At 43.8% G+C, this 26,027-nt stretch overlaps 1 protein-coding gene across 1 annotated transcript in view; it reads left to right on the top strand.

Annotated features, from left to right (window-relative positions):
* Positions 1-26,027, top strand: part of LOC137424370 (rho guanine nucleotide exchange factor 17) — a 375,708-nt gene that overhangs the window by 100,107 nt on the left and 249,574 nt on the right. The window contains exons 3-5 of the mRNA XM_078775397.1: positions 3,002-3,184; positions 9,875-9,991; positions 18,456-18,548. Of these exons, the coding sequence (XP_078631523.1) occupies positions 3,002-3,184; positions 9,875-9,991; positions 18,456-18,548 (393 nt within the window). The remainder of the gene's footprint in view (positions 1-3,001; positions 3,185-9,874; positions 9,992-18,455; positions 18,549-26,027) is intronic.

The raw sequence follows: 26,027 nt of genomic DNA on the forward strand, positions 1-26,027 counted from the left end.
CCGACTCTGGAAAATCCTCTCTATCTCTTTGCTGATGACTCCACTCTCTGCCGCTCCATTCCTCATCCCTCAGATCGGCAGCCTGCAGCCTCCTCAATCTCTGTAGACCTGGGCAAAATCACAGACTGGTCAAACAAGTGGAACATGTCTTTCAATCCTGACAAATCTCACACTCTTACTATGTCTCTCGAAAAAGACCGACTGGAAAGCCCTCCCATCTACTTTCTCAACAATCCTCTCCAAGAAGTTCTGTCACTCAAGCTTTTGGGTCTCACTATCTGCCATGATATTTCTTGGGAAAACCACATTTCCAAGCTGGCCTCCAAAGCCAGTCGCCAACTGGGCATCCTCCATCGTGCGAAGTCCTTCCTTGGCACACCTAAGCTCCTCACCACATACAAGGCTTTCATCCGCAGCTCAATGGATTACTGTTCCCCCCTCTGGGCCGGTGCTCCTGTCTCACACCTATCTCGGCTTCACGCTGTTGAAGCCAAAGCTTTCAGAATCATTGGAATCTCCTGCGATGAAGCTAACTCCGAGGGCCTTTCACTCACTCACTGCAGGCAGGTTGGTGGTCTTTCTGTCTTCTACCGAATCCTCTCCGACCTTGCTCCCCCAGCTCACTCTCTGCTCTGTCCCTCAAATATTCCTACAGGTCACACAAGATCTGCCAGCAACCCTCTTATGGTTAAACTGCCATAATCTAGGCTCTCTGGTCACCTTCACTCTTTCATTCCCCTTTACTCCTGCCTCTGGAACAAACTCCCCCACTCCCTTCAATCCCACTCCCCCCTCCAGGTCTTTAAAACAGCTGTTCACCACCATCTCTTATCTTCCACCATCCAAAACCTTGATCTTTTCTACCCCCGCTAATTCACCCCAGATACATTTTTCGAAATACCAACTTCTTTCCTGGAAGTCCTTGCAGTGTCCATATGTTTTATACCTCTCCCACCTCCCCCCGAGCTCTCTCCCTCCCACAGTTCTCTCGATGTCCCTGCTCTCAAATGTTGTGTTTGTGTCCTTCCCCCCTCTCTCCCCATCTTGTCAACCGCTCCCCTTATTTTGTGTTTTATGTGTCGGTTTGTGTCGGTTTGACGTTTTGTGTGATTGATGTTAGCGCTTTCACGAGCCTCGATCTTGCATCCAAAAAAAGAAAAGAAAAAAAAAAAAGTCTTTTCCATCGTCTTGAATAAAATCTTGTACGATGGACAAATGCATTTTGTTCGTATTTAAAATGTAATTATTCTAAAACCTGATTTTCAGCGTTATTTTGAGCATTGTATCATATGAACTTGTTTATTGTAGGCAAATAAATATGAACCAATCTACCAATCTTTCATTCACGGCAGATCAGTTACCATTAAAGATATTTTACTCCTAATTTGTTTGGGCCTGGGTTAAAACATTGGAAATGCAATTTATGTTTACTCCAATAAATTCTAAAATACTTGTATTTAAAGTCACAGGAAGATGTAAATCGTAAAAGCCCCAATCAGTCCTGTGTATGTGCTGGCAGGATGGCCTAGAGGTGTACGAGCACTCGTCTTTGAATTGTCCAGCTTGGGTTTGAATCCTGACCCAGCTATGAACCGCCATCCTGGTGATTTACAGGCAGAGCGATTCATCAATGTGTCCTCGTCCCTCGGATGGACGTTAAACTGGTGTCCTGTCTGCCGGCGTTCGTCGGTGGGCGTTAAGGATTCCACGGTGTCCTTCGTGAAGAGTAGGCAAGTTATTGCCAGCACAAACGCCAAATTACAAATTCGTGCCCTAACCTTCATCGGACGTCAGGCCTGGCCAGCTGGTTTGTGAAAGACTTGAGCCAAACTTCCCTAACCCCGGCCAACCCCACAAGATGGGAGTCTTTGTGGCCATTAAGAAGAAGACGTTGGCTGACGCAGGCGATGTTATCTGACTTCCAAGCACGTGGAAGATGTCCCTGGGCAAATGATAGAGTGAATGGAGCAGAATGTTTGTGAAGTACAACATGGTGTCTCTTGATTAAATGCGGAAGCGAAGCGACGACGGGTAAAAATGTCTCCTGCTTTAATATTGTCAACCAATGTTTTTTTTCTTTGTGTTTCATTAACATCCGTGTCTAATGTCTCTCAAGTTAACCTTTTCTTGTTGCCATGAGTTGCCAAATAAAGTTTGGAAGCCATACTTAGTATCTTACTTTTGTAATTGTCCCAAATCGGTAGAAATGTTGCTTTAAAAAATATTTCAAGGTTTAACATTTGGGTGGGAAAATGTATCATGAATTCCAATGTAAATCACATGTGTACAAATAATAAATGATTAATAAGCACTTAATCCAAATTTTAAATGTGTATTTGCTTTGCTGCCATCTTGCCTCACCCTCTAATAATGACAGGGCTTTTCTAATACTGCCCCTTGTTCTTTATGCTTGATCATGCCCTGCCTGTCCTGTCACGTGAATCTGTCCTCTGTCACGTGAATCTGCCCTCCATCACGTGAATCTGTCCACTGTCACGTGAATCTGCCCTCTGTCGCGTGAATCTGCCCTCTGTCACGTGAATCTGCCCTCTGTCGCGTGAATCTGTCCTCTGTCGCGTGATTCTGTCCTCTGTCGCGTGAATCTGTCCTCTGTCGCGTGAATCTGTCCTCTGTCGCGTGAATCTGTCCTCCGTCGCGTGAATCTGTCCTCCGTCGCGTGAATCTGTCCTCCGTCGCGTGAATCTGTCCTCCGTCGCGTGAATCTGTCCTCCGTCGCGTGAATCTGTCCTCCGTCGCGTGAATCTGTCCTCCGTCGTGTGAATCTGTCCTCCGTCGCGTGAATCCACCCTCCGTCGCGTGAATCCACCCTCCGTCGCGTGAATCCGCCCTCCGTCGCGTGAATCCGCCCTCCGTCGCGTGAATCCGCCCTCCGTCGCGTGAATCTGCCCTCCGTCACGTGAATCTGCCCTCCGTCGCGTGAATCTGACCTCCGCCGCGTGAATCTGCCCTCCGTCACGTGAATCTCCTTATCTTGTTACAGGCGTACTTGCTGCCGTTAAAACTTCCGGAGCATGCCGCCCTGTGCGATCCAGCACTTGTAGACCACGTGTTCCACCATGTTCCAGACTTGTTGAATCATCATCAGGCCTTTCTGGCACGACTGACACAGCGTGTACAAACATGGCAATCGGGAGCCACCATTGGGGACCTGCTCAGTGATGTGGTGAGGAAGTGACCAAGCTTATTTTCTTATCACCTTGTGCTGTACACCTGTACACCATTCGCCCCATCTGAAATACTAACCATAAGATGTACATGTGCAACATGCAACATATGTACTCTGATATGTAACACACATTTAATATCTGGTCTCAAGCAACTTGGCTCAAGCTATGTTTGTTACTTGTACATCAAGTGTAATCATACACTTACATTTGGAAAAGAAAAGTTTTCCTGATCCATTGTCTCCAGTGAAGAGATGGCATGGACGGTGCCATTGGCCACCCTTGGCTACCCTTGGCTGCCTCTGGCCACCCTTGGCTGCCTCTGGCCACCCTTGGCTGCCTCTGGCCACCCTTGGCTGCCTCTGGCTACCCTTGGCTACCACTGAAAGATTTATTTAATTTCCGTTGATGCCAAAATTATTATCAACATTATCATTTCCTTTAAACATTTAAGCAAATTATGAGGAAGCAATCATTGTCAATGTTGTTGTTTGCTTGATTTCACTGCACTTTTATTCCAGCCCCACGCTGATTGAAGGCAAAACCTTGAGTGGTTCATGTTCGTTTACGATGCGGCTTCTGTCGATTGCTGCATCTATGTCTGCATCATCCATTTGCCTCGTTGCTGGTGCCGGACATGTTTTTGTTTTTTTTTCACTGAGGCTTATTTTTTTTTTTTTTTAAATACTGAATCGAGGCTCGTGAATGAGCTAACATTTACTTCACAAACAAATCAATCAGACAAACAAAATATATAAAAAGAGGGAGCGGAAGACAAGATGGTGAGAGAGGGGAGAAGCACACAAACACAACATTTGAGAGCAGGGAGATGTGTGGAAGGGAGAGGGCTTGGGGGGAGGAGGCGTGGGAAGGGGGGGTGGGGGCGGGAGGGAGAAGTATAAAACACAAGGACACCAAGGACTTTTTTTTTTTTTTTTTTTGTATCCAAGATCGAGGCTCGTGAAAGAGCTAACATTAATCACACAAAAAGACAAACCGACACACAAAACACAAAAAACAAGGGGAGCGGCAGACAAGATGGGGAGAGAGGGGGAAGGACACAAACACAACATTTGAGAGCAGGGACATCGGGAGGACTTGGGGGGAGGTGGGAGAGGAATAAAACATATGAACACTGCAAGGACTCTGGGGTGAATTACCGGGGGTAGAAAAGATTGAGAAGGTGAGCAGAGAGCCTAGACTTTGGCAGTTTAACCATAAGAGGGTTGCAGGCAGATCTTGTGCGACCTGAAGGAATATTGGGGGGACAGAGCACAGAGAGAGCTGGGGGAGCAAGCCTGGAGAGGAGTCGGTAGAAGACAGAAAGACCACCAACCTGCCTGTGGTGAGTGAGTGAAAGGCCCTCGGAGTTGACTACATCGCAGGAGATTCCAATGATTCTGAAAGCTTTGGCCTCAACAGCGTGAAGCCGAGCAAGGTGTGAGGCAGGAGCACCAGCCCAGAGGGGGGAACAGTATTCCATTGAGCTGCAGATGAAAGCCTTGTATGTGGTGAGGAGCTCAGGTGTGCCAAGGAAGGACTTCGCACGACGGAGGATGCCCATTCGGCGACTGGCTTTGGAGGCCAGCTTGGAAATGTGGTTTTCCCAAGAAAGATCATGGCAGATAGTAAGACCCAAAAGCTTGAGCGACAGAACTTCTTGGAGAGGATTGTTGAGAAAGTAGATGGGAGGGTTGTCCAGTCGGTCCTTTCGGAGAGACATTGTAAGAGTGTGAGATTTGTCAGGATTGAAAGACATGTTCCACTTGTTTGACCAGTCTGTGATTTTGTCCAAGTCTGTAGAGAGTGAGGAGGCTGCAGACTGCCGATCTGAGGGATGAGGAATGGAGCAGCAGATAGTGGAGTCATCAGCAAAGAGATAGAGAGGATTTTCCAGAGAGTCGGAGAGGTCATTGATGAAGACCAGAAATAGCACAGGGCCCAAAACACTACCTTGGGGAACTCCAGCCAGAACAGGAAGGGAAGATGAGAGAAATCCATTCAGGGCCGCACGTTGCCTACGACCAGAGAGGAAATTCGCAAGCCATGAGTGGAGATTTCCCTGAATACCATAGGAGGTGAGTTTGGTGAGCAGAGCTGGGTGCCAGACCGTATCGAAGGCACATGATATGTCAAGTGAGACAGCTCTGATTTCCTGTTTGGCATTGAGGACCTCCATCCATTGTTGAGACAGCAGAAGCAACATGTCCAGAGTAGAATGACCTGGGCTGAATCCAAATTGATGATCAGAGATCAAGCCATTGGAGAAGAGGAAGGATTTGATATCCGAAGCAATGATGGATTCCATGACTTTGCTGATAATTGGGAGCAGGCTGATTGGTCTGTAGTTGCAAGGATCTGTTTTTGCACCTTTTTTTTTGTAAAGCGGTAATGTTTGCTGATTTCCAAGATGCTGGCAGATGACCTTGAGCAAAAGAGAGGGTGAAAAGAACAGAGAGAGGGTGAGATAGAGCGGCAGAGCAGGATTTTAGGACCCGAGGGCTGATGCCATCTGGGCCAGTTGCAGAATCAGAGTCGAGGTTTGATAAAAAACTTCTCCACCTTGTCAGGAGAGAAGGACACAGAGTCCAGGAGCAGTTGGGTTCGACTGGGAAAGGTGGGAACAGAGAGAGATGGGTTTGGGACACAAGATTTTGAGGCAAACACAGAGTTGAGGCATTCGGCTTTGTCACGTGCGGTGTCAACTGTGTAGCCATTTGAGGTAAGGGAGGGGATGGAGGGGGAACAAACACCGGAAACGGATTTGACCAGACGCCACCAGGATTTGGAGGAAGGAGACAGGTTTGAGAGTTCAATCTTGAGTGTGGAGAGATAGTGCTTCCTGGCACTCCTGAGGGTAGAAACACACTTGTTTCGAGCTTGGTGGAAGGAACTGAGATTGCCTTCAGTTGGATTTGCCTTCCAAGACGCAAAGGCAAGTTGTTTCAGGGCAACTGCCTCACCACAAGATTCAGTGTACCATGGACGGGAGGAAGGGTAAGACAACTGAAGACGAGATGGGATAAATCTGTGCATGAGAGAGAGAGCAGTTTGCTTTGGAAGAATTCCCAGGAAGAATTGATGTCAGAGGCGTTAGAGATGGGAGACCAGTCCAGTTGATTGATGGCTGCTTGCGGACCGTGCCAGTCGGCCTGAGTGAAATGTCAGACTCGTCGGCGCTGAGGAGGCTCTCTGAGCCACTTTAACAAGACTGAGCCACTTTTTTCACTGGGGTTAAAGATTTGGTAATGGAGTGACGATTTCTCAAATTGAGAAGTGAAAACATATTCCCACGGTCGACCAGACTATGGGACTTCTATGCTGAAGTTTTGTGGAAAGTGTAAAGGAATTGCCTTGGGTGGTTAAAAAGAGGGGAAAATGATAATGGATGGAGAGCAGACTGTCAATGTTGAGTAGAGGGAGGAGGCTGATGATAAAAGGAGTTGGAGTGAAATTTATTATAAACGTATTGAAAGTCCATGCATGTTATTGGAGATTGCAGAAAGAACAAGAAAAAGAGAGCACGTACACGACTATTGGAATGACGTACCGCCGGACACCGCTATTCGCGGGGGATACGTTCCTGGGAAATGCCGCGAATTGTGAAACCACGAATGTGGGGGCATTATTTCAATGGAAAAGGGGGGATTGGTTCCCAAATAGCGAAAATCCGTAAATAGCGAGAAACAACCCGTGAACGGCGAGGCAAAATCCTCAAATGGTGAGGCAAATCCCAAGAATGTCGACGATAATCTTCGAAGGTCGATGAAAGTCCTGGAAATGGCGAGACAAAAACCGCGAATGTCGCCGAGTGTCGATTAAAATCCCGTGAATGCCGGTGAAAATCGGCGAATGCATGCCGTGCCATTGTTTCAATGCGGAAAAGGGAGACTGCTAATTTCACAAATGGATACTGTGGATGTTTTCATTCTGTACAGTAACTGGCAGGGATGCCATGTTATGCAGCTGGTGGGATTTCCCACGAAACAATGCTTACCTGTGAACTGCAGGATATCGTGTGAAGCTATTCACAGTGTTAATGATGGGATATCACGTGAAGCTATTCACAGTGTTAATGATGGGATGTCACACTCCTGATCTTTAATCCGTCACACTCCTGATCTTTAATCCATCACACTCCTGATCTTTAATCCGTCACACTCCTGATCTTTAATCCGTCACACTCCTGATCTTTAATCCGTCACACTCCTGATCTTTCATCCGTCACACTCCTGATCTTTAATCCGTCACACTCCTGATCTTTATTCCGTCACACTCCTGATCTTTAATCCGTTACACTCCTGATCTTTAGTCCATCACACTCCTGATCTTCAATCCGTCACACTCCTAATCTTAATCCTTCACACTCCTGATCTTTAATCTGTCACACTCCTGATCTTTAATCCATCACACTCCTGATCTTTAGTCTGGCACACTCCTGATCTTTAATCCGTCACACTCCTGATCTTTAATCCGTCACACTCCTGATCTTTAATCCGTCACACTCCTGATCTTTAATCCGTCACACTCCTGATCTTTAATCCGTCACACTCCTGATCTTTAATCCGTCACACTCCTGATCTTTAATCCGTCACACTCCTGATCTTTAATCCGTCACACTCCTGATCTTTAATCCGTCACACTCCTGATCTTTAATCCGTCACACTCCTGATCTTTAATCTGTCACACTCCTGATCTTTAATCTGTCACACTCCTGATCTTTAATCCGTCACACTCCTGATCTTTAGTCCCTCACACTCCTGATCTTTAATCCGTCACACTCCTGATCTTTAATCCTTCACACTCCTGATCTTTAATCTGTCACACTCCTGATCTTTAATCTGGCACACTCCTGATCTTTAATCCGTCACACTCCTGATCTTTAATCCGTCACACTCCTGATCTTTAATCCGTCACACTCCTGATCTTTAATCCGTCACACTCCTGATCTTTAATCCGTCACACTCCTGATCTTTAATCCGTCACACTCCTGATCTTTAATCCATCACACTCCTGATCTTTAATCCGTCACACTCCTGATCTTTAATCCGTCACACTCCTGATCTTTAATCCGTCACACTCCTGATCTTTAATCCGTCACACTCCTGATCTTTAATCCGTCACACTCCTGATCTTTAATCCGTCACACTCCTGATCTTTAATCCGTCACACTCCTGATCTTTAATCCGTCGCACTCTTGATCTTTAATCCGTCGCACTCCTGATTTTAATCCGTCACACTCCTGATTTTAATCCGTCACACTCCTGATCTTTAATCCGTCACACTCCTGATCTTTAATCCGTCACACTCCTGATGTTTAATCCGTCACACTCCTGATCTTTAATCCGTCACACTCCTGATCTTTAATCCGTCACACTCCTGATCTTTAATCCGTCACACTCCTGATCTTTAATCCGTCACACTCCTGATCTTTAATCCGTCACACTCCTGATCTTTAATCCGTCACACTCCTGATCTTTAATCCGTCACACTCCTGATCTTTAATCCGTCACACTCCTGATCTTTAATCCGTCACACTCCTGATCTTTAATCCGTCACACTCCTGATCTTTAATCCGTCACACTCCTGATCTTTAATCCGTCACACTCCTGATCTTTAATCCGTCACACTCCTGATCTTTAATCCGTCACACTCCTGATCTTTAATCCGCCACACTCCTGATCTTTAATCCGTCACACTCCTGATCTTTAATCCCTCACACTCCTGATCTTTAATCCGTCACACTCCTGAACTTTAATCCGTCACACTTCTGATCTTTAATACGTCACACTCTTGAGTTGATATGCAGAGCCTTTTAAATTAATTTCCATGTCTCTGTGTTTTCCTTCATGTTTCCATGTGTCTGCATGTTCTTATATTTCCATGTGTCTGCATGTTCTTATATTTCCATGTGTCTGCATGTTTTTAATACTCCCACGTGTCTGCATGTTTTTAATACTCCCACGTGTCTGCATGTTTTTAATATTCCCACGTGTCTGCATGTTTTTTTATATTCCCACGTGTCTGCATGTTTTTCTATTTCCACGTGTCTGCATGTTTTTTAATATTTCCACGTGTCTGCATGTTTTTATATTTCCACGTGTCTGCATGTTTTTAAATATTTCCACGTGTCTGCATGTTTTTTTATATTCCCACGTGTCTGCATGCTTTTCTATTTCCATGTGTCTGCATGTTTTTATATTTCCACGTGTCTGCGTGTATTTTTTTCCATTAATTTCCATGTCATTGAGTTTTCTTTCATGTTTTCACGTGTCTGCATATTTTTCATTTTGCTCGGTTTTTTCGTTTTGTGCTCCATGCACAGGTTATTTTACAATGGTTCCGATCCTAAACGGGTCACCGCCAGGCACAGGATACTCGACTGGGAGTGCAGCAATTTGTCATTTGTTGACCGTGCCGGAGATAGGTCACTTACTCTTTGTGAAGGACATTATGGGATCTTTCGTTTGCACTGTTTATCATTTGTTTAACATCCATCCAATAGATACATTGATGGATCGCCCTGCATGCGAAACACCAGAATAACATTTGATAGCTCGGCTCAGGTTCAAATCCTGCCTGACAGCTCATAATGAATATGGAAATACTGGATGCTTTGTTACCTGTATCACCATATGAAACCTTGCTGGTAGTTTAACAGCTCACCCCCTGTGGTCATATTGATCTAGTTCTCCAAGGAGCCACTCGTGAGCTGCTACTCTGCCTACGTTGATGACTTTCCAAGTGCCCAAGAGGCTGTGCGGGTAGCGAGCAAATCACGGACCCCTTTCAGTCGTTTTCTCGAGGTAAGCGTTGATCTCATGATCACCAACATGATACACAGGAACTATTCATACAACCAGCACTCACAAGCTACTCCTTATCATATATTATACATTATATGAACCATTCATACATCCAGCACACACAGACCACTGATTATAATTTATTATGCAGTATATGAACCATTCATACAACCAGCACTCACAAGCTACTCCTTATCATATATTATACATTATATGAACCATTCATACATCCAGCACACACAGACCACTGATTATAATTTATTATGCAGTATATGAACCATTCATACAACCAGCACTCACAAGCTACTCCTTATCATATATTATACATTATATGAACCATTCATACATCCAGCACACACAGACCACTGATTATAATTTATTATGCAGTATATGAACCATTCATACATCCAGCACTCACAGACCACTGATTATAATTTATTATGCAGTATATGAACCATTCATACAACCAGCACTCACAAGCTACTCCTTATCATATATTATACAGTATATGAGCCATTCATACATCCAGCACACACAGACCACTGATTATAATTTATTATGCAGTATATGAACCATTCATACATCCAGCACACACAGACCACTGATTATAATTTATTATGCAGTATATGAACCATTCATACAACCAGCACTCACAAGCTACTCCTTATCATATATTATACAGTATATGAGCCATTCATACATCCAGCACACACAGACCACTGATTATAATTTATTATGCAGTATATGAACCATTCATACATCCAGCACACACAGGCTACTGATTATAATTTATTATGCAGTAAATGAACCATTCATACATCCAGCACACACAGGCTACTGATTATAATTTATTATGCAGTATATGAACCATTCATAGATCCAGCACACACAGGCTACTGATTATAATTTATTATGCAGTATATGAACCATTCATAGATCCAGCACACACAGGCCACTGATTATAATTTATTATGCAGTATATGATCCATTCATACATCCAGCACACACAAGCCACTGATTATAATTTATTATGCAGTATATGAACCATTCATACATCCAGCACACACAGGCTACTGATTATAATTTATTATGCAGTAAATGAACCATTCATACAACCAGCACTCACAAGCTACTCCTTATCATATATTATACATTATATGAACCATTCATACATCCAGCACACACAGACCACTGATTTATCATTTATTATGCAGTATATGATCCATTCATAGATCCAGTACACACAGGCCACTGATTATAATTTATTATGCAGTATATGAACCATTCATACATCCAGTACACACAGGCTACTGATATTATCATTTATTATGCAGTAAATGAACCATTCATACATCCAGCACTCACAAGCTACTGATTATAATTTATTATGCAGTATATGAACCATTCATAGATCCAGCACACACAGGCTACTGATTATCATTTATTATGCAGTATATGAACCATTCATACAACCAGCACTCACAAGCTACTGATTATAATTTATTATGCAGTATATTAACCATTCATAGATCCAGCACACACAGGCCACTGATTATCATTTATTATCCAGTATATGAACCATTCATACAACCAGCACTCACAGACCACTGATTTATCATTTATTATGCAGTATATGAACCATTCATACATCCAGCACACACAGGCTACTGATTATAATTTATTATGCAGTATATGAACCATTCATAGATCCAGCACACACAGGCTACTGATTATAATTTATTATGCAGTAAATGAACCATTCATACAACCAGCACTCACAAGCTACTCCTTATCATATATTATACATTATATGAACCATTCATACATCCAGCACACACAGACCACTGATTTATCATTTATTATGCAGTATATGAACCATTCATACATCCAGCACACACAGGCTACTGATTATAATTTATTATGCAGTATATGAACCATTCATAGATCCAGCACACACAGGCCACTGATTATAATTTATTATGCAGTATATGAACCATTCATAGATCCAGCACACACAGGCCACTGATTATCATTTATTATGCAGTATATGAACCATTCATAGATCCAGCACACACAGGCTACTGATTATAATTTATTATGCAGTATATGAACCATTCATACATCCAGCACACACAGGCTACTGATTATAATTTATTATGCAGTATATGAACCATTCATAGATCCAGCACACACAGGCCACTGATTATAATTTATTTTGCAGTATATGAACCATTCATAGATCCAGCACACACAGGCCACTGATTATAATTTATTATGCAGTATATGAACCATTCATAGATCCAGTACACACAGGCCACTGATTATCATTTATTATGCAGTATATGAACCATTCATAGATCCAGCACACACAGGCCACTGATTATAATTTATTATGCAGTATATGAACCATTCATAGATCCAGTACACACAGGCCACTGATTATCATTTATTATGCAGTATATGAGCCATTCATAGATCCAGCACACACAGGCCACTGATTATAATTTATTATGCAGTATATGAGCCATTCATAGATCCAGTACACACAGGCCACTGATTATCATTTATTATGCAGTATATGAGCCATTCATAGATCCAGTACACACAGGCCACTGATTATAATTTATTATGCAGTATATGAACCATTCATACATCCAGCACACACAGGCCACTGATTATAATTTATTATGCAGTATATGAACCATTCATACATCCAGCACACACAGGCCACTGATTATAATTTATTATGCAGTATATGAACCATTCATAGATCCAGTACACACAGGCCACTGATTATCATTTATTATGCAGTATATGAACCATTCATAGATCCAGCACACACAGGCCACTGATTATAATTTATTATGCAGTATATGAACCATTCATAGATCCAGCACACACAGGCCACTGATTATAATTTATTATGCAGTATATGAACCATTCATAGATCCAGCACACACAGGCTACTGATTATAATTTATTATGCAGTATATTAACCATTCATAGATCCAGCACACACAGGCTACTGATTATAATTTATTATGCAGTATATGAACCATTCATACATCCAGCACACACAGGCTACTGATTATAATTTATTATGCAGTATATGAACCATTCATAGATCCAGCACACACAGGCCACTGATTATAATTTATTATGCAGTATATGAACCATTCATAGATCCAGCACACACAGGCCACTGATTATCATTTATTATGCAGTATATGAACCATTCATATATCCAGCACACACAGGCTACTGATTATAATTTATTATGCAGTATATGAACCATTCATACATCCAGCACACACAGGCCACTGATTATAATTTATTATGCAGTATATGAACCATTCATAGATCCAGCACACACAGGCCACTGATTATAATTTATTATGCAGTATATGAACCATTCATAGATCCAGCACACACAGGCCACTGATTATCATTTATTATGCAGTATATGAACCATTCATATATCCAGCACACACAGGCTACTGATTATAATTTATTATGCAGTATATGAACCATTCATACATCCAGCACACACAGGCCACTGATTATAATTTATTATGCAGTATATGAACCATTCATAGATCCAGCACACACAGGCCACTGATTATAATTTATTATGCAGTATATGAACCATTCATACATCCAGCACACACAGGCCACTGATTATAATTTATTATGCAGTATATGAACCATTCATAGATCCAGCACACACAGGCCACTGATTATAATTTATTATGCAGTATATGAACCATTCATAGATCCAGCACACACAGGCCACTGATTATAATTTATTATGCAGTATATGAACCATTCATAGATCCAGTACACACAGGCCACTGATTATCATTTATTATGCAGTATATGAACCATTCATAGATCCAGCACACACAGGCCACTGATTATAATTTATTATGCAGTATATGAACCATTCATAGATCCAGTACACACAGGCCACTGATTATCATTTATTATGCAGTATATGAGCCATTCATAGATCCAGCACACACAGGCCACTGATTATAATTTATTATGCAGTATATGAGCCATTCATAGATCCAGTACACACAGGCCACTGATTATCATTTATTATGCAGTATATGAGCCATTCATAGATCCAGTACACACAGGCCACTGATTTATCATTTATTATGCAGTATATGAACCATTCATAGATCCAGCACACACAGGCCACTGATTATAATTTATTATGCAGTATATGAACCATTCATACACAGGCTACTGATTATCATTTATTATGCAGTATATGATCCATTCATAGATCCAGTACACACAGGCCACTGATTATAATTTATTATGCAGTATATGATCCATTCATACATCCAGCACACACAGGCCACTGATTATAATTTATTATGCAGTATATGAACCATTCATAGATCCAGTACACACAGGCCACTGATTATCATTTATTATGCAGTATATGAGCCATTCATAGATCCAGTACACACAGGCCACTGATTATCATTTATTATGCAGTATATGAGCCATTCCTCCATCCAGCACACACAGGCCACTGATTATCATTTATTATGCAGTATATGAGCCATTCATAAATCCAGCACACACAGGCCACTGATTATCATTTATTATGCAGTATATGAACCATTCATACATCCAGCACACACAGGCCACTGATTATCATTTATTATGCAGTATATGAACCATTCATAGATCCAGCACACACAGGCCACTGATTATCATTTATTATGCAGTATATGAACCATTCATAGATCCAGCACACACAGGCCACTGATTATAATTTATTATGCAGTATATGAACCATTCATACACAGGCTACTGATTATCATTTATTATGCAGTATATGATCCATTCATAGATCCAGTACACACAGGCCACTGATTATAATTTATTATGCAGTATATGATCCATTCATACATCCAGCACACACAGGCCACTGATTATCATTTATTATGCAGTATATGAACCATTCATACATCCAGCACACACAGGCCACTGATTATAATTTATGATGCAGTATATGAACCATTCATAGATCCAGCACACACAGGCCACTGATTATCATTTATTATGCAGTATATGAACCATTCATACATCCAGCACACACAGGCTACTGATTATAATTTATTATGCAGTATATGAACCATTCATAGATCCAGCACACACAGGCTACTGATTATAATTTATGATGCAGTATATGAACCATTCATAGATCCAGCACACACAGGCCACTGATTATCATTTATTATGCAGTATATGAACCATTCATACATCCAGCACACACAGGCTACTCATTATAATTTATTATGCAGTATATGAACCATTCATAGATCCAGCACACACAGGCCACTGATTATAATTTATTATGCAGTATATGAACCATTCATAGATCCAGCACACACAGGCCACTGATTATAATTTATTATGCAGTATATGAACCATTCATAGATCCAGCACACACAGGCTACTGATTATAATTTATTATGCAGTATATGAACCATTCATAGATCCAGCACACACAGGCTACTGATTATAATTTATGATGCAGTATATGAACCATTCATAGATCCAGCACACACAGGCCACTGATTATCATTTATTATGCAGTATATGAACCATTCATACATCCAGCACACACAGGCTACTCATTATAATTTATTATGCAGTATATGAACCATTCATAGATCCAGCACACACAGGCCACTGATTATAATTTATTATGCAGTATATGAACCATTCATAGATCCAGCACACACAGGCCACTGATTATAATTTATTATGCAGTATATGAACCATTCATAGATCCAGCACACACAGCCCACTGATTATCATTTATTATGCAGTCTATGAACCATTCATACACAGGCCACTGATTATAATTTATTATGCAGTATATGAACCATTCATACACAGGCTACTGATTATCATTTATTATGCAGTATATGATCCATTCATAGATCCAGTACACACAGGCCACTGATTATAATTTATTATGCAGTATATGATCCATTCATACATCCAGCACACACAGGCCACTGATTATCATTTATTATGCAGTATATGAACCATTCATAGATCCAGCACACACAGGCTACTGATTATAATTTATTATGCAGTATATGATCCATTCATACATCCAGCACACACAGGCTACTGATTATAATTTATTATGCAGTATATGAACCATTCATACATCCAGCACACACAGGCCACTGATTATCATTTATTATGCAGTATATGAACCATTCATAGATCCAGCACACACAGGCCACTGATTATAATTTATTATGCAGTATATGAACCATTCATAGATCCAGTACACACAGGCCACTGATTATAATTTATTATGCAGTATATGAACCATTCATAGATCCAGCACACACAGGCTACTGATTATAATTTATGATGCAGTATATGAACCATTCATAGATCCAGCACACACAGGCCACTGATTATCATTTATTATGCAGTATATGAACCATTCATACATCCAGCACACACAGGCTACTCATTATAATTTATTATGCAGTATATGAACCATTCATAGATCCAGCACACACAGGCCACTGATTATAATTTATTATGCAGTATATGAACCATTCATAGATCCAGCACACACAGGCCACTGATTATAATTTATTATGCAGTATATGAACCATTCATAGATCCAGCACACACAGGCTACTGATTATAATTTATTATGCAGTATATGAACCATTCATAGATCCAGCACACACAGGCTACTGATTATAATTTATGATGCAGTATATGAACCATTCATAGATCCAGCACACACAGGCCACTGATTATCATTTATTATGCAGTATATGAACCATTCATACATCCAGCACACACAGGCTACTCATTATAATTTATTATGCAGTATATGAACCATTCATAGATCCAGCACACACAGGCCACTGATTATAATTTATTATGCAGTATATGAACCATTCATAGATCCAGCACACACAGGCCACTGATTATAATTTATTATGCAGTATATGAACCATTCATAGATCCAGCACACACAGCCCACTGATTATCATTTATTATGCAGTCTATGAACCATTCATACACAGGCCACTGATTATAATTTATTATGCAGTATATGAACCATTCATACACAGGCTACTGATTATCATTTATTATGCAGTATATGATCCATTCATAGATCCAGTACACACAGGCCACTGATTATAATTTATTATGCAGTATATGATCCATTCATACATCCAGCACACACAGGCCACTGATTATCATTTATTATGCAGTATATGAACCATTCATAGATCCAGCACACACAGGCTACTGATTATAATTTATTATGCAGTATATGATCCATTCATACATCCAGCACACACAGGCTACTGATTATAATTTATTATGCAGTATATGAACCATTCATACATCCAGCACACACAGGCCACTGATTATCATTTATTATGCAGTATATGAACCATTCATAGATCCAGCACACACAGGCCACTGATTATAATTTATTATGCAGTATATGAACCATTCATAGATCCAGTACACACAGGCCACTGATTATCATTTATTATGCAGTATATGAACCATTCATAGATCCAGCACACACAGGCCACTGATTATTATCATTTATTATGCAGTATATGATCCATTCATAGATCCAGTACACACAGGCCACTGATTATAATTTATTATGCAGTATATGAACCATTCATAGATCCAGTACACACAGGCCACTGATTATAATTTATTATGCAGTATATGAACCATTCATAGATCCAGTACACACAGGCCACTGATTATAATTTATTATGCAGTATATGAACCATTCATACATCCAGCACACACAGGCCACTGACTTATCATTTATTATGCAGTAAATGATCCATTCATACATCCAGCACACACAGGCCACTGATTATCATTTATTATGCAGTATATGAACCATTCGTACATCCAGCACACACAGACCACTGATTATCATTTATTATGCAGTATATGAACCATTCATAGATCCAGCACACACAGACCACTGATTATCATTTATTATACATTATATGAACCATTCACACACCCAGCACACACAGACCACTGATTATCATTTATTATGCAGTATATGAACCATTCATAGATCCAGCACACACAGGCCACTGATTATCATTTATTATGCAGTATATGAACCATTCATACATCCAGCACACACAGGCTACTCATTATAATTTATTATGCAGTATATGAACCATTCATACACGCATCACACAGGCCACTGATTATCATTTATTATGCAGTATATGAACCATTCATACATCCAGTACACACAGGCCACCGATTTATCATATATTATACAATACTGTATATGATCATTCATACATCCAGCACACTCAGGCTACTGATTATCATATATTATACAATACTGTATATGATCATTCATTGCCTTTGACGTGTCACTCTGTCTCAGCAATGCGTGAGAGAAAACAAGGAAAAGCAGGCCCTGGCTGACCTGATGATTAAGCCTGTCCAGCGCGTTCCTCGTTATGAACTTATCATTAAGGTGATTGACAGGGATGGAGGGTCGTGAGAGATTTGGGGGGGAATGGGATTGTGGGGGGTGGCGGGGTTCGGATTGGGGGCATGGGGTTGTGTGGGTGGCGGGGTTCGAATGGGGGTCGATTTGAGTAGGGTTTTAAAGGCCAAACTTTTAACATGGCTGTGTGTGTTCACCACGTTCAAAATGACCCAACACAACCAGAGGAACCAAAATACCCTGAAAATCCCAAAGAACCAAAATACCCTGAGGACCCCAAAGATCCAAAATAATCAAGATTCCCAAAAGACGCCAAGGACCCAAAAGACGCCAAGGACACAAAAGACCCTGAATACCCTTGAAGACCCAATAGACCCTGAAGACCAAAAACACCAGAGCCTGGTGTTGGCTTAGCGATTAGGGTGCCGGCTTGGGATCCTAGGATCCTGAGTTTGAATCCCGGTCGATCGTTTAATTAACGCCAGGGGGGTTCACTCAGCCTGTCATCCTTCCGAGGTCGGCAAATTGAGTACCAGATCACTGGTAATGGGGGCACTGCATCAGCGGCACAAACGCGCTTCCAGATAAATGATACAACTTGCAGCCACAGGCTTCATACGAAAACAACAACAACCAAAGAGACCCTGAAGACCCATACGACCCTTGAGACCACTTTTACCAAAGACCCTGTCCCCCAAATATTCCTACAGGTCGCACAAGATCTGCCAGCAACCCTCTTATGGTTAAACTGCCAAAATCTAGGCTCTCTGCTCACCTTCACTCTTTCATTCCCCTTTTCTCCCGCCTCTGGAACAAACTCCCACACTCCCTTCAATCCCACTCCTCCCTCCAGGTCTTTAAAACAGCTGTTCACCACCATCTCTTATCTTCCCCCATCCAAAACCTTGATCTTTTCTACCATTGCTAATTCACCCCAGATACCCCTTTTTTGAAATTCCAACTTCTTTCCTGGAAGTCCTTGCAGTGCCCATTTGTTTTATACCTCTCCCATCTCCCCCCATGCCCTCTCCCTCCCACAGTTCTCTCGATGTCCCTGCTCTCAAATGTTGTGTTCGTGTCCTTCCCCCTCTCTCTCTCCCCATCTTGTCTAACGCTCCCCATGTTATATGTTTTATGTGTCGGTTCGACTTTTTGTGTGATTAATGTTAGCTCTTTCACGAGCCTCGATCTTGCATACAAAAAAAAAGAAGAAAAAAAAGACCCTTTCAATAATTTAGACACCTTTAGATCCCTTCACCCTTCCAAACTTTTATACCTTTTTGTCCCCCGTTACACCGCGGAGCAAAAGGGGGACTATGGTTTGTGCGTGCGGGCGGGCGTGCGTAAGCGAAGGACCGAATTCTAATTTGGTGTGTGGGTGCAACCCACGTCAAAATCCAAGATGGCCGCCGCTATGTATGTCTGACGCCATGTATGTCTGAACCTTGTGAGCGGAATATCTTGAAAAACAAGCATTCTGAGTATTGCGCTGCAATACATTAGTCCTTGAGCCAGACCAAAAGTAATGCTCCGGCGGGGGGGAGTAATTCTCATTATGATTTTCCATTAGACCAATGTCTCAAGTGTCAGAAAAGGTGTGATGGACATCTGAGAACGGTAGCTTAGTGCCCGGATGGACGCCATCTTTGAAACCACCCAGCTCGAAAATGCCCATTTGGTGGGGTACATTGTTGCACGTGTATCTGGACTTCTATACTAGCTATCGATGTGCGGTTGACGACTAAATATACGTCCGATGTGTACCGTCTAAATAAAAAATAATATGAAGCATTTTGTTTTAGATTAATTATTATAAAAATCAATTATCGAAAAAAAATCATATATTTTTCAATATTTTATTATTAGACTTGTACTTTTTTTAGTGAAACAACACTGGTATGATTTTCCAAATTATGCATTGTGCTACACCGTTTATCTGTCTATAAAAATAACTCAAAAACTAAAACATATTGTCGCGTAACCGTGATTAACACCACAGTTACGGATGACCGATTTGCGAGACTTTAACTCCCGAGGCGAACACTCAATGGCGGACTCAAGTTCAACACCAACGCGCGGAATGGCGGGGCGCAGCGAAGGCTCCGCAACCTTATCTATTAAAATCAAACACCCAGGAAAACTGCGTTCAGATATTATGTACAAAAAGTAATATAAGGGTTTATTAGGAAAAGTAAAGCCAGTGAAAAAGCCCGCCGGTAAATCTAATAATTCTAATAAACCTAAATCGGGACGTCCCCACACGACTGACAGCAAACACAAACGAGGGAGATTAATCACGAAAATAACACGTCCCGTCGTTCAAAATATACGCGGAGATCGGGCTTATCTGTCTTTGTCGTCTTGTATTGTTGGTGTCCAGCACCGCTCCTTCCGGCCCGATCGCACACCACGAGGCCCCTCGCTCCAAGCACCACGCGTCCGACGCAGGCCAGCGGCTCCACTTGACCAGGGACAGGAAGGACTCCTTTCAACTCCACTCGACTCGACGACGCGGGAGTGCTGGCAGCCAAGTGCCAACGAACTGCTCAGTGCCAACTGGGTGTGCTCTCGTGTGTCTCCTGCGACTCCCTACAACCCGAACTGCACTCGAACTGCGACTGGAATGGCGTGTCCTCTCCAACTCTCCACCACCGCTCAACTCTCTGGTGCCTGCCTGCGTCTGCCCGCGTCTGCCACGAACTCAACTCTGGACTCAACTTCGCGAACTCCTGAAATGGCGTCCGACCGTCGCCTATATTGGTGGCCGATGACGTCACATTGCGCACTCCTCAGCCAATCAAAGCCTCCCGCGACTCCTGACATCTCCCCCGTTACGCGACCCTGCGGTCCTGGCATAACACGTGCCGGCCAGGTTTTTAGGCCTTTGGAGGTGTACACGGTGGCGGCCAATTGTGGTGGTGTTTTTGACCTGGTTTCCTGTCAATTTAATACGAAGTCCTTGTCAGGGAAAGGGGATTATTTAATGTTGCGCTAAGGACCTAACTAATGTTTATGTGGTTTGCAGTGCCATAAAGGACAAAGGTTTGATTACTAGGTGAGACTCACAGGGGCGTTACCTTTAATCCCTCACTATTTAACACTCGGACCTCCAGGTAGATCCACAATCATACATCTTACCCCGACAAACGCCTAAACATCAAGAACTTATTACATGTAGAGTCCCTGTCACGACAGCCGAATACCTACCTATTCAGATCTACCTAGCTCTAGATGTTGCATTACCAAATTCATAACACAGCCCCCCCCCTGGAACCGTAGCTCCTGCAAGGTTCACCGCAGGGCTACCATTCCAGCCTTAACACTTACTGTCACACACTTAATTAACCTATGAAATAAATCAGGAAGGGCTGTGGGAAGTGAGTCGGACTACCTACCTACACTTCCTTAACATGCTGAACCCCTTAACCATCATGCAAGTATGTACATCTTCTTCGTTGTTCCTGTGGAGGGAGGAAACAACAACACACAACACTAACTTAACCACAAAACTTAACCATCTTTCCAAAACTCAAAACTCTAACCTTTGTACATACCCCGGTCTACAGACCGCGTCCCCCGGTGGATGCCACAAGACACAACCTCACCTGCGGGGCCATCCCCAATGCATCCCACTAAATTTCCACGGGCCCTGTCCAGATGTTACAGGTGAGTGACACGGCTCGGTGGATTTCGCCCACATTCATGCAACACAGACCCCTTAACCACTCATTCTCATTCCATAGGTCATCAAGGCATTTCAAAAATCAACAAAGCACTTATTCCCAATACACCCCCTGCAGGACCATGGCATTGATGTCATTCACGTGTGTGGGCATTTCTCAACTAGGCAGCGGGGAGGTACCGCACAAAAAGATGGTGGGGGCGCATCAGGCTGTGGTGCCCGCAGTCCCAAAACCAAGTCAACCGACTTACAAGTTCATTGCCCCCCCCCCTTTACCTCTTGGCCCCATGACAGCCCAACAGCCCCTTTCCGCCGTTACCTCGCCGGTGAGGGTCTCCACACACACCAGGCTCCTTTGCCTCCTGCTTTCGCGCAGCAACACGGGTCACCGGGGGACTTCCTCACCCCGCGGCGCCCAACCAGACCCTCCACCGACGAGCTCCAATTTCCAGTTACCACCGGCTGCCAGGGGTAATTGCCGCAGAGGGGGGCCCGCAGGCATCGCTCCTCAGAGCTTGCTCTGTACCTGCGGACACACACACCTTCCCCACCCACAAGACCCCAAAACACACTTCCTCCCCCGCTGCCATTCAATTCTCCACACAACTCAGCACAATTCAGTACAATTCCATAGATGGTGTAAAAGGTGTTACAAGGCTTGCCATGGCCTGCCACATGTGAAATCCCCCTTCACAGTTCGAATCATTGAATCCTTACACATTTCCATTAGCACATTTCCAAAAAGCACAATTATCACCCCTCATTATCTCCAATAATCATCACACACTCTCCAGGTTCCACTCTCACGACCACATCAAAACACGTAACCACAATACAAAAACATACGCCACCCACAAGACACTGTGGCTCCCATTCCATCCCCTCACCGGCCATGTCATCACTCTCACCCGCCTCCCAACTCCAAATTGCATGTCCCCAATTTCCCAAAGCAAATCCTGAAGCCTGGGACAGTACTCCTTAAAACACTCACCTCAAGTGCAGGTAGTTGCAGGTTGGTCAGGTTCAAAGTGCAATCCACCCATACAATTCCCAAAATTTCACATTGGGCCTACCAAATCCTTCCAAATTTCTCTTTTGTCCCCACTGCACTGGCAGGTATGTGGATCCGCATCCAACGGTGATCATCACTACACAACTACCTATGGCCACGACAGCTCTGCACCTCTACCGTGCAAGGGTCACCGGGACAAGGTGAGCAGTCAAAACGCCAACATGGCCCATGAGTGTCCATAAGGGTGCGACCCACCATCCATCCTTCGGCCCCCCTGCGAGGAACACAGCTGCAGCAGCCCCAGCTGGCCAATGTGGTGAGCACTTGCTGCCACAACACCCACTACCGCACACACAACCTCGGCCCTGGGGGGCACGGTCGCAGTGCGTGGCATCCCTACAGCCACGTCCCCTGCACCTCCCCATCATCCCCCAGTCCGACTACAGAACTGCAGCCCCCCAGTGCTCACCCACACTTGACCACACCAAGGTCCAGTCAACAGCCATGCTCCACCAGGAGACCCACCCAGAAGACATGGTCCACACACCTCGGACACGCACAGCACCACGTTGACCCTCAGGCTACACAACTACATCCCCATCATCCCGCGTCCCAAATATCAGCACAGTTGCCCCCGCAACCAGTTGAAAGCTGTGTCTTGCTACCCTATTAATTTTTTCACAGCCTCCAACACTTTGGTCTACACACCTGGATCAATAATGGCGTCACTGTACAGTGTCCACCATGACATTTCAAAATCCACCCTTAAATTTCCATCTAACCCACAGATTACCCATGCCAACCATTTGTCACATTTCACTCACCTCACCAAAGAAGGATGCTTTGCCATACACATGCCAGCCGAGCATGGCCCATATGCTCGGCGCGTTACACATCTCCCGATTCACATCCCCATGGCTCTCTTCCCAACCCGAGAGTCCATAAATCATAACGGAGCATCTGTGGAAGGTCACTCACACCATCACGTTCCACAGATGCCCCAATGGTTGTCCGGCAGGCTATCTCCATCCCTGTCCATTCGGTTTGACCCGCGTCCATCGACCAACACGGCATGGCAGGTCATCACATGCCAGTTGTCCCAAAGTCTCAGGGAGAGGGTGTCAGGTCGCATGCCCGGGTGATCACTACATCAGGCCCAAGCTGGCCATCTGCGGTGCCACCACCAAAGCGCGACCCACAACACCTCCCCCCAGTGGTCCTCAATATTTGCCATCCCAGGCTTGAGAAACCACCTCGGACCTCCCTGGAGGTCTTAACCCCCACCAGGGTCCGGTGACCCTGCCGGCCCGAGCCACCAGCTCGGACGGCGCCCCGACGGACAAGGGACGCCACACTCCACCAGACCCCCCGTGGGACCCAGGTCGTACCTCGACACCCAAGGCTGGACCCCACGTCCAAATCTCGCCATCACAGCCCCCCAGCTGGCCGGCATACCCAAATTTTGAAAGGGGCAACTTTTGCCCGAGGCCATCACCCATGACCTCTCCATGTCCAAATCCCGCAGCCCGGGGACCAATCCCCACCATGGCTGCTCCAAATCAATTTCCCATTGTAATTTTATTTTACAAATTTTCATTCCCACTGCCATTCCGCAGCTGCAGGGAACAACCTCTACCACCGGTTGTTCTGCCCCTCCCTGCAGTTGATCCAAATTCCCTACAGGGACCAAATCTCCAGAAGCTCTATCTCCCGATCCTCCAAGATCCAAATCCAGCCCGGAGCCAACACACTCCCCCAACTGGTTGTCCAATTTTGGAGCCTCTGTTTCCAAATAGCAGTGTACAGTGAGCGTCCCCTCGGTCATTCCAACCACCTCCTTGGACCAACTCACCTCTTCCCCCAGACTCCTTTGGGCCTGAACAAGCTCTACCTCCATGGGACTGTCACAGGTCTCCAGCCGCTGGATCAAATCATCCTCATCATTACAAATCATTCCTGGCCCCGCCAGGCTTTGATCAGTATCCCCAATAAATACCCGGTCCGGCTCTATCGCATGGACCCCCAAAAACTCTACCCCCTCTTGCTCCGCACCACCGCCCTGGTGCTGCACAATTTCAAATTCATCCCCCGGTTGGGGTGTTGTGACATCCACACGGTCCCGATAGCCTTCCAGGTCTCCATTTGCTTTATCAATTCGAGCATTTGTGGCACCAATCTGACCCTCCAACTTTTCCCCCATTTGGACAGCCTGCGTCACACCCTCCTCTATTTTCGACATTAATTCCTCCCGTTTCAATTCAATTTCCACCCCTATGGCTTTTTCCATCTCCCCCATTTGAGTTTCTACTTTACCCTCAAATTTCCCCAGTCTGTCCGTAATTTGGTTTTGCACTCTCCCTTCTATGCCATCAATTCGTTCCCCCAGCTGCTGTGCCATTTCCCCAATTTTTCCTTCCAATTGTTCATTCCTTTCCTTTATTTCATTCCTCCATTCCTTCCCCTGGGACTCCATTTTATTTTCCATTCCTTCAATTTTGTCATTCAATTCCCGACTGGCTCGCTCACTCTGTGCGTTCATGTCTCCCATCTGCTTTCCCAATCGCTCACTATCGGCCCTCTGAGCATTTATTAAATTTACTATGGTCTGGAGATCTATCGGGGCCGTCCCAGCGGCGGGGAAAGTTCCAACGCTATCCTCCTTATCCCCCATTTCCGGCTCACTCCCGACGCTGACGGAGGCCTCGCTGCGTACTTCCATCTCGTCAATTTCCGACATCCGCTTTCCGGAAGATTGTTTCCCGCGCGCGTATTTATTTTAATAATTCCAGTAACACAATTTAAATTTGACGAA

This window comes from Myxine glutinosa, chromosome 4 (assembly GCF_964187855.1).
Source record: "Myxine glutinosa chromosome 4, kmMyxGlut1.1, whole genome shotgun sequence".
Lineage (NCBI taxonomy): Eukaryota > Metazoa > Chordata > Myxini > Myxiniformes > Myxinidae > Myxine > Myxine glutinosa.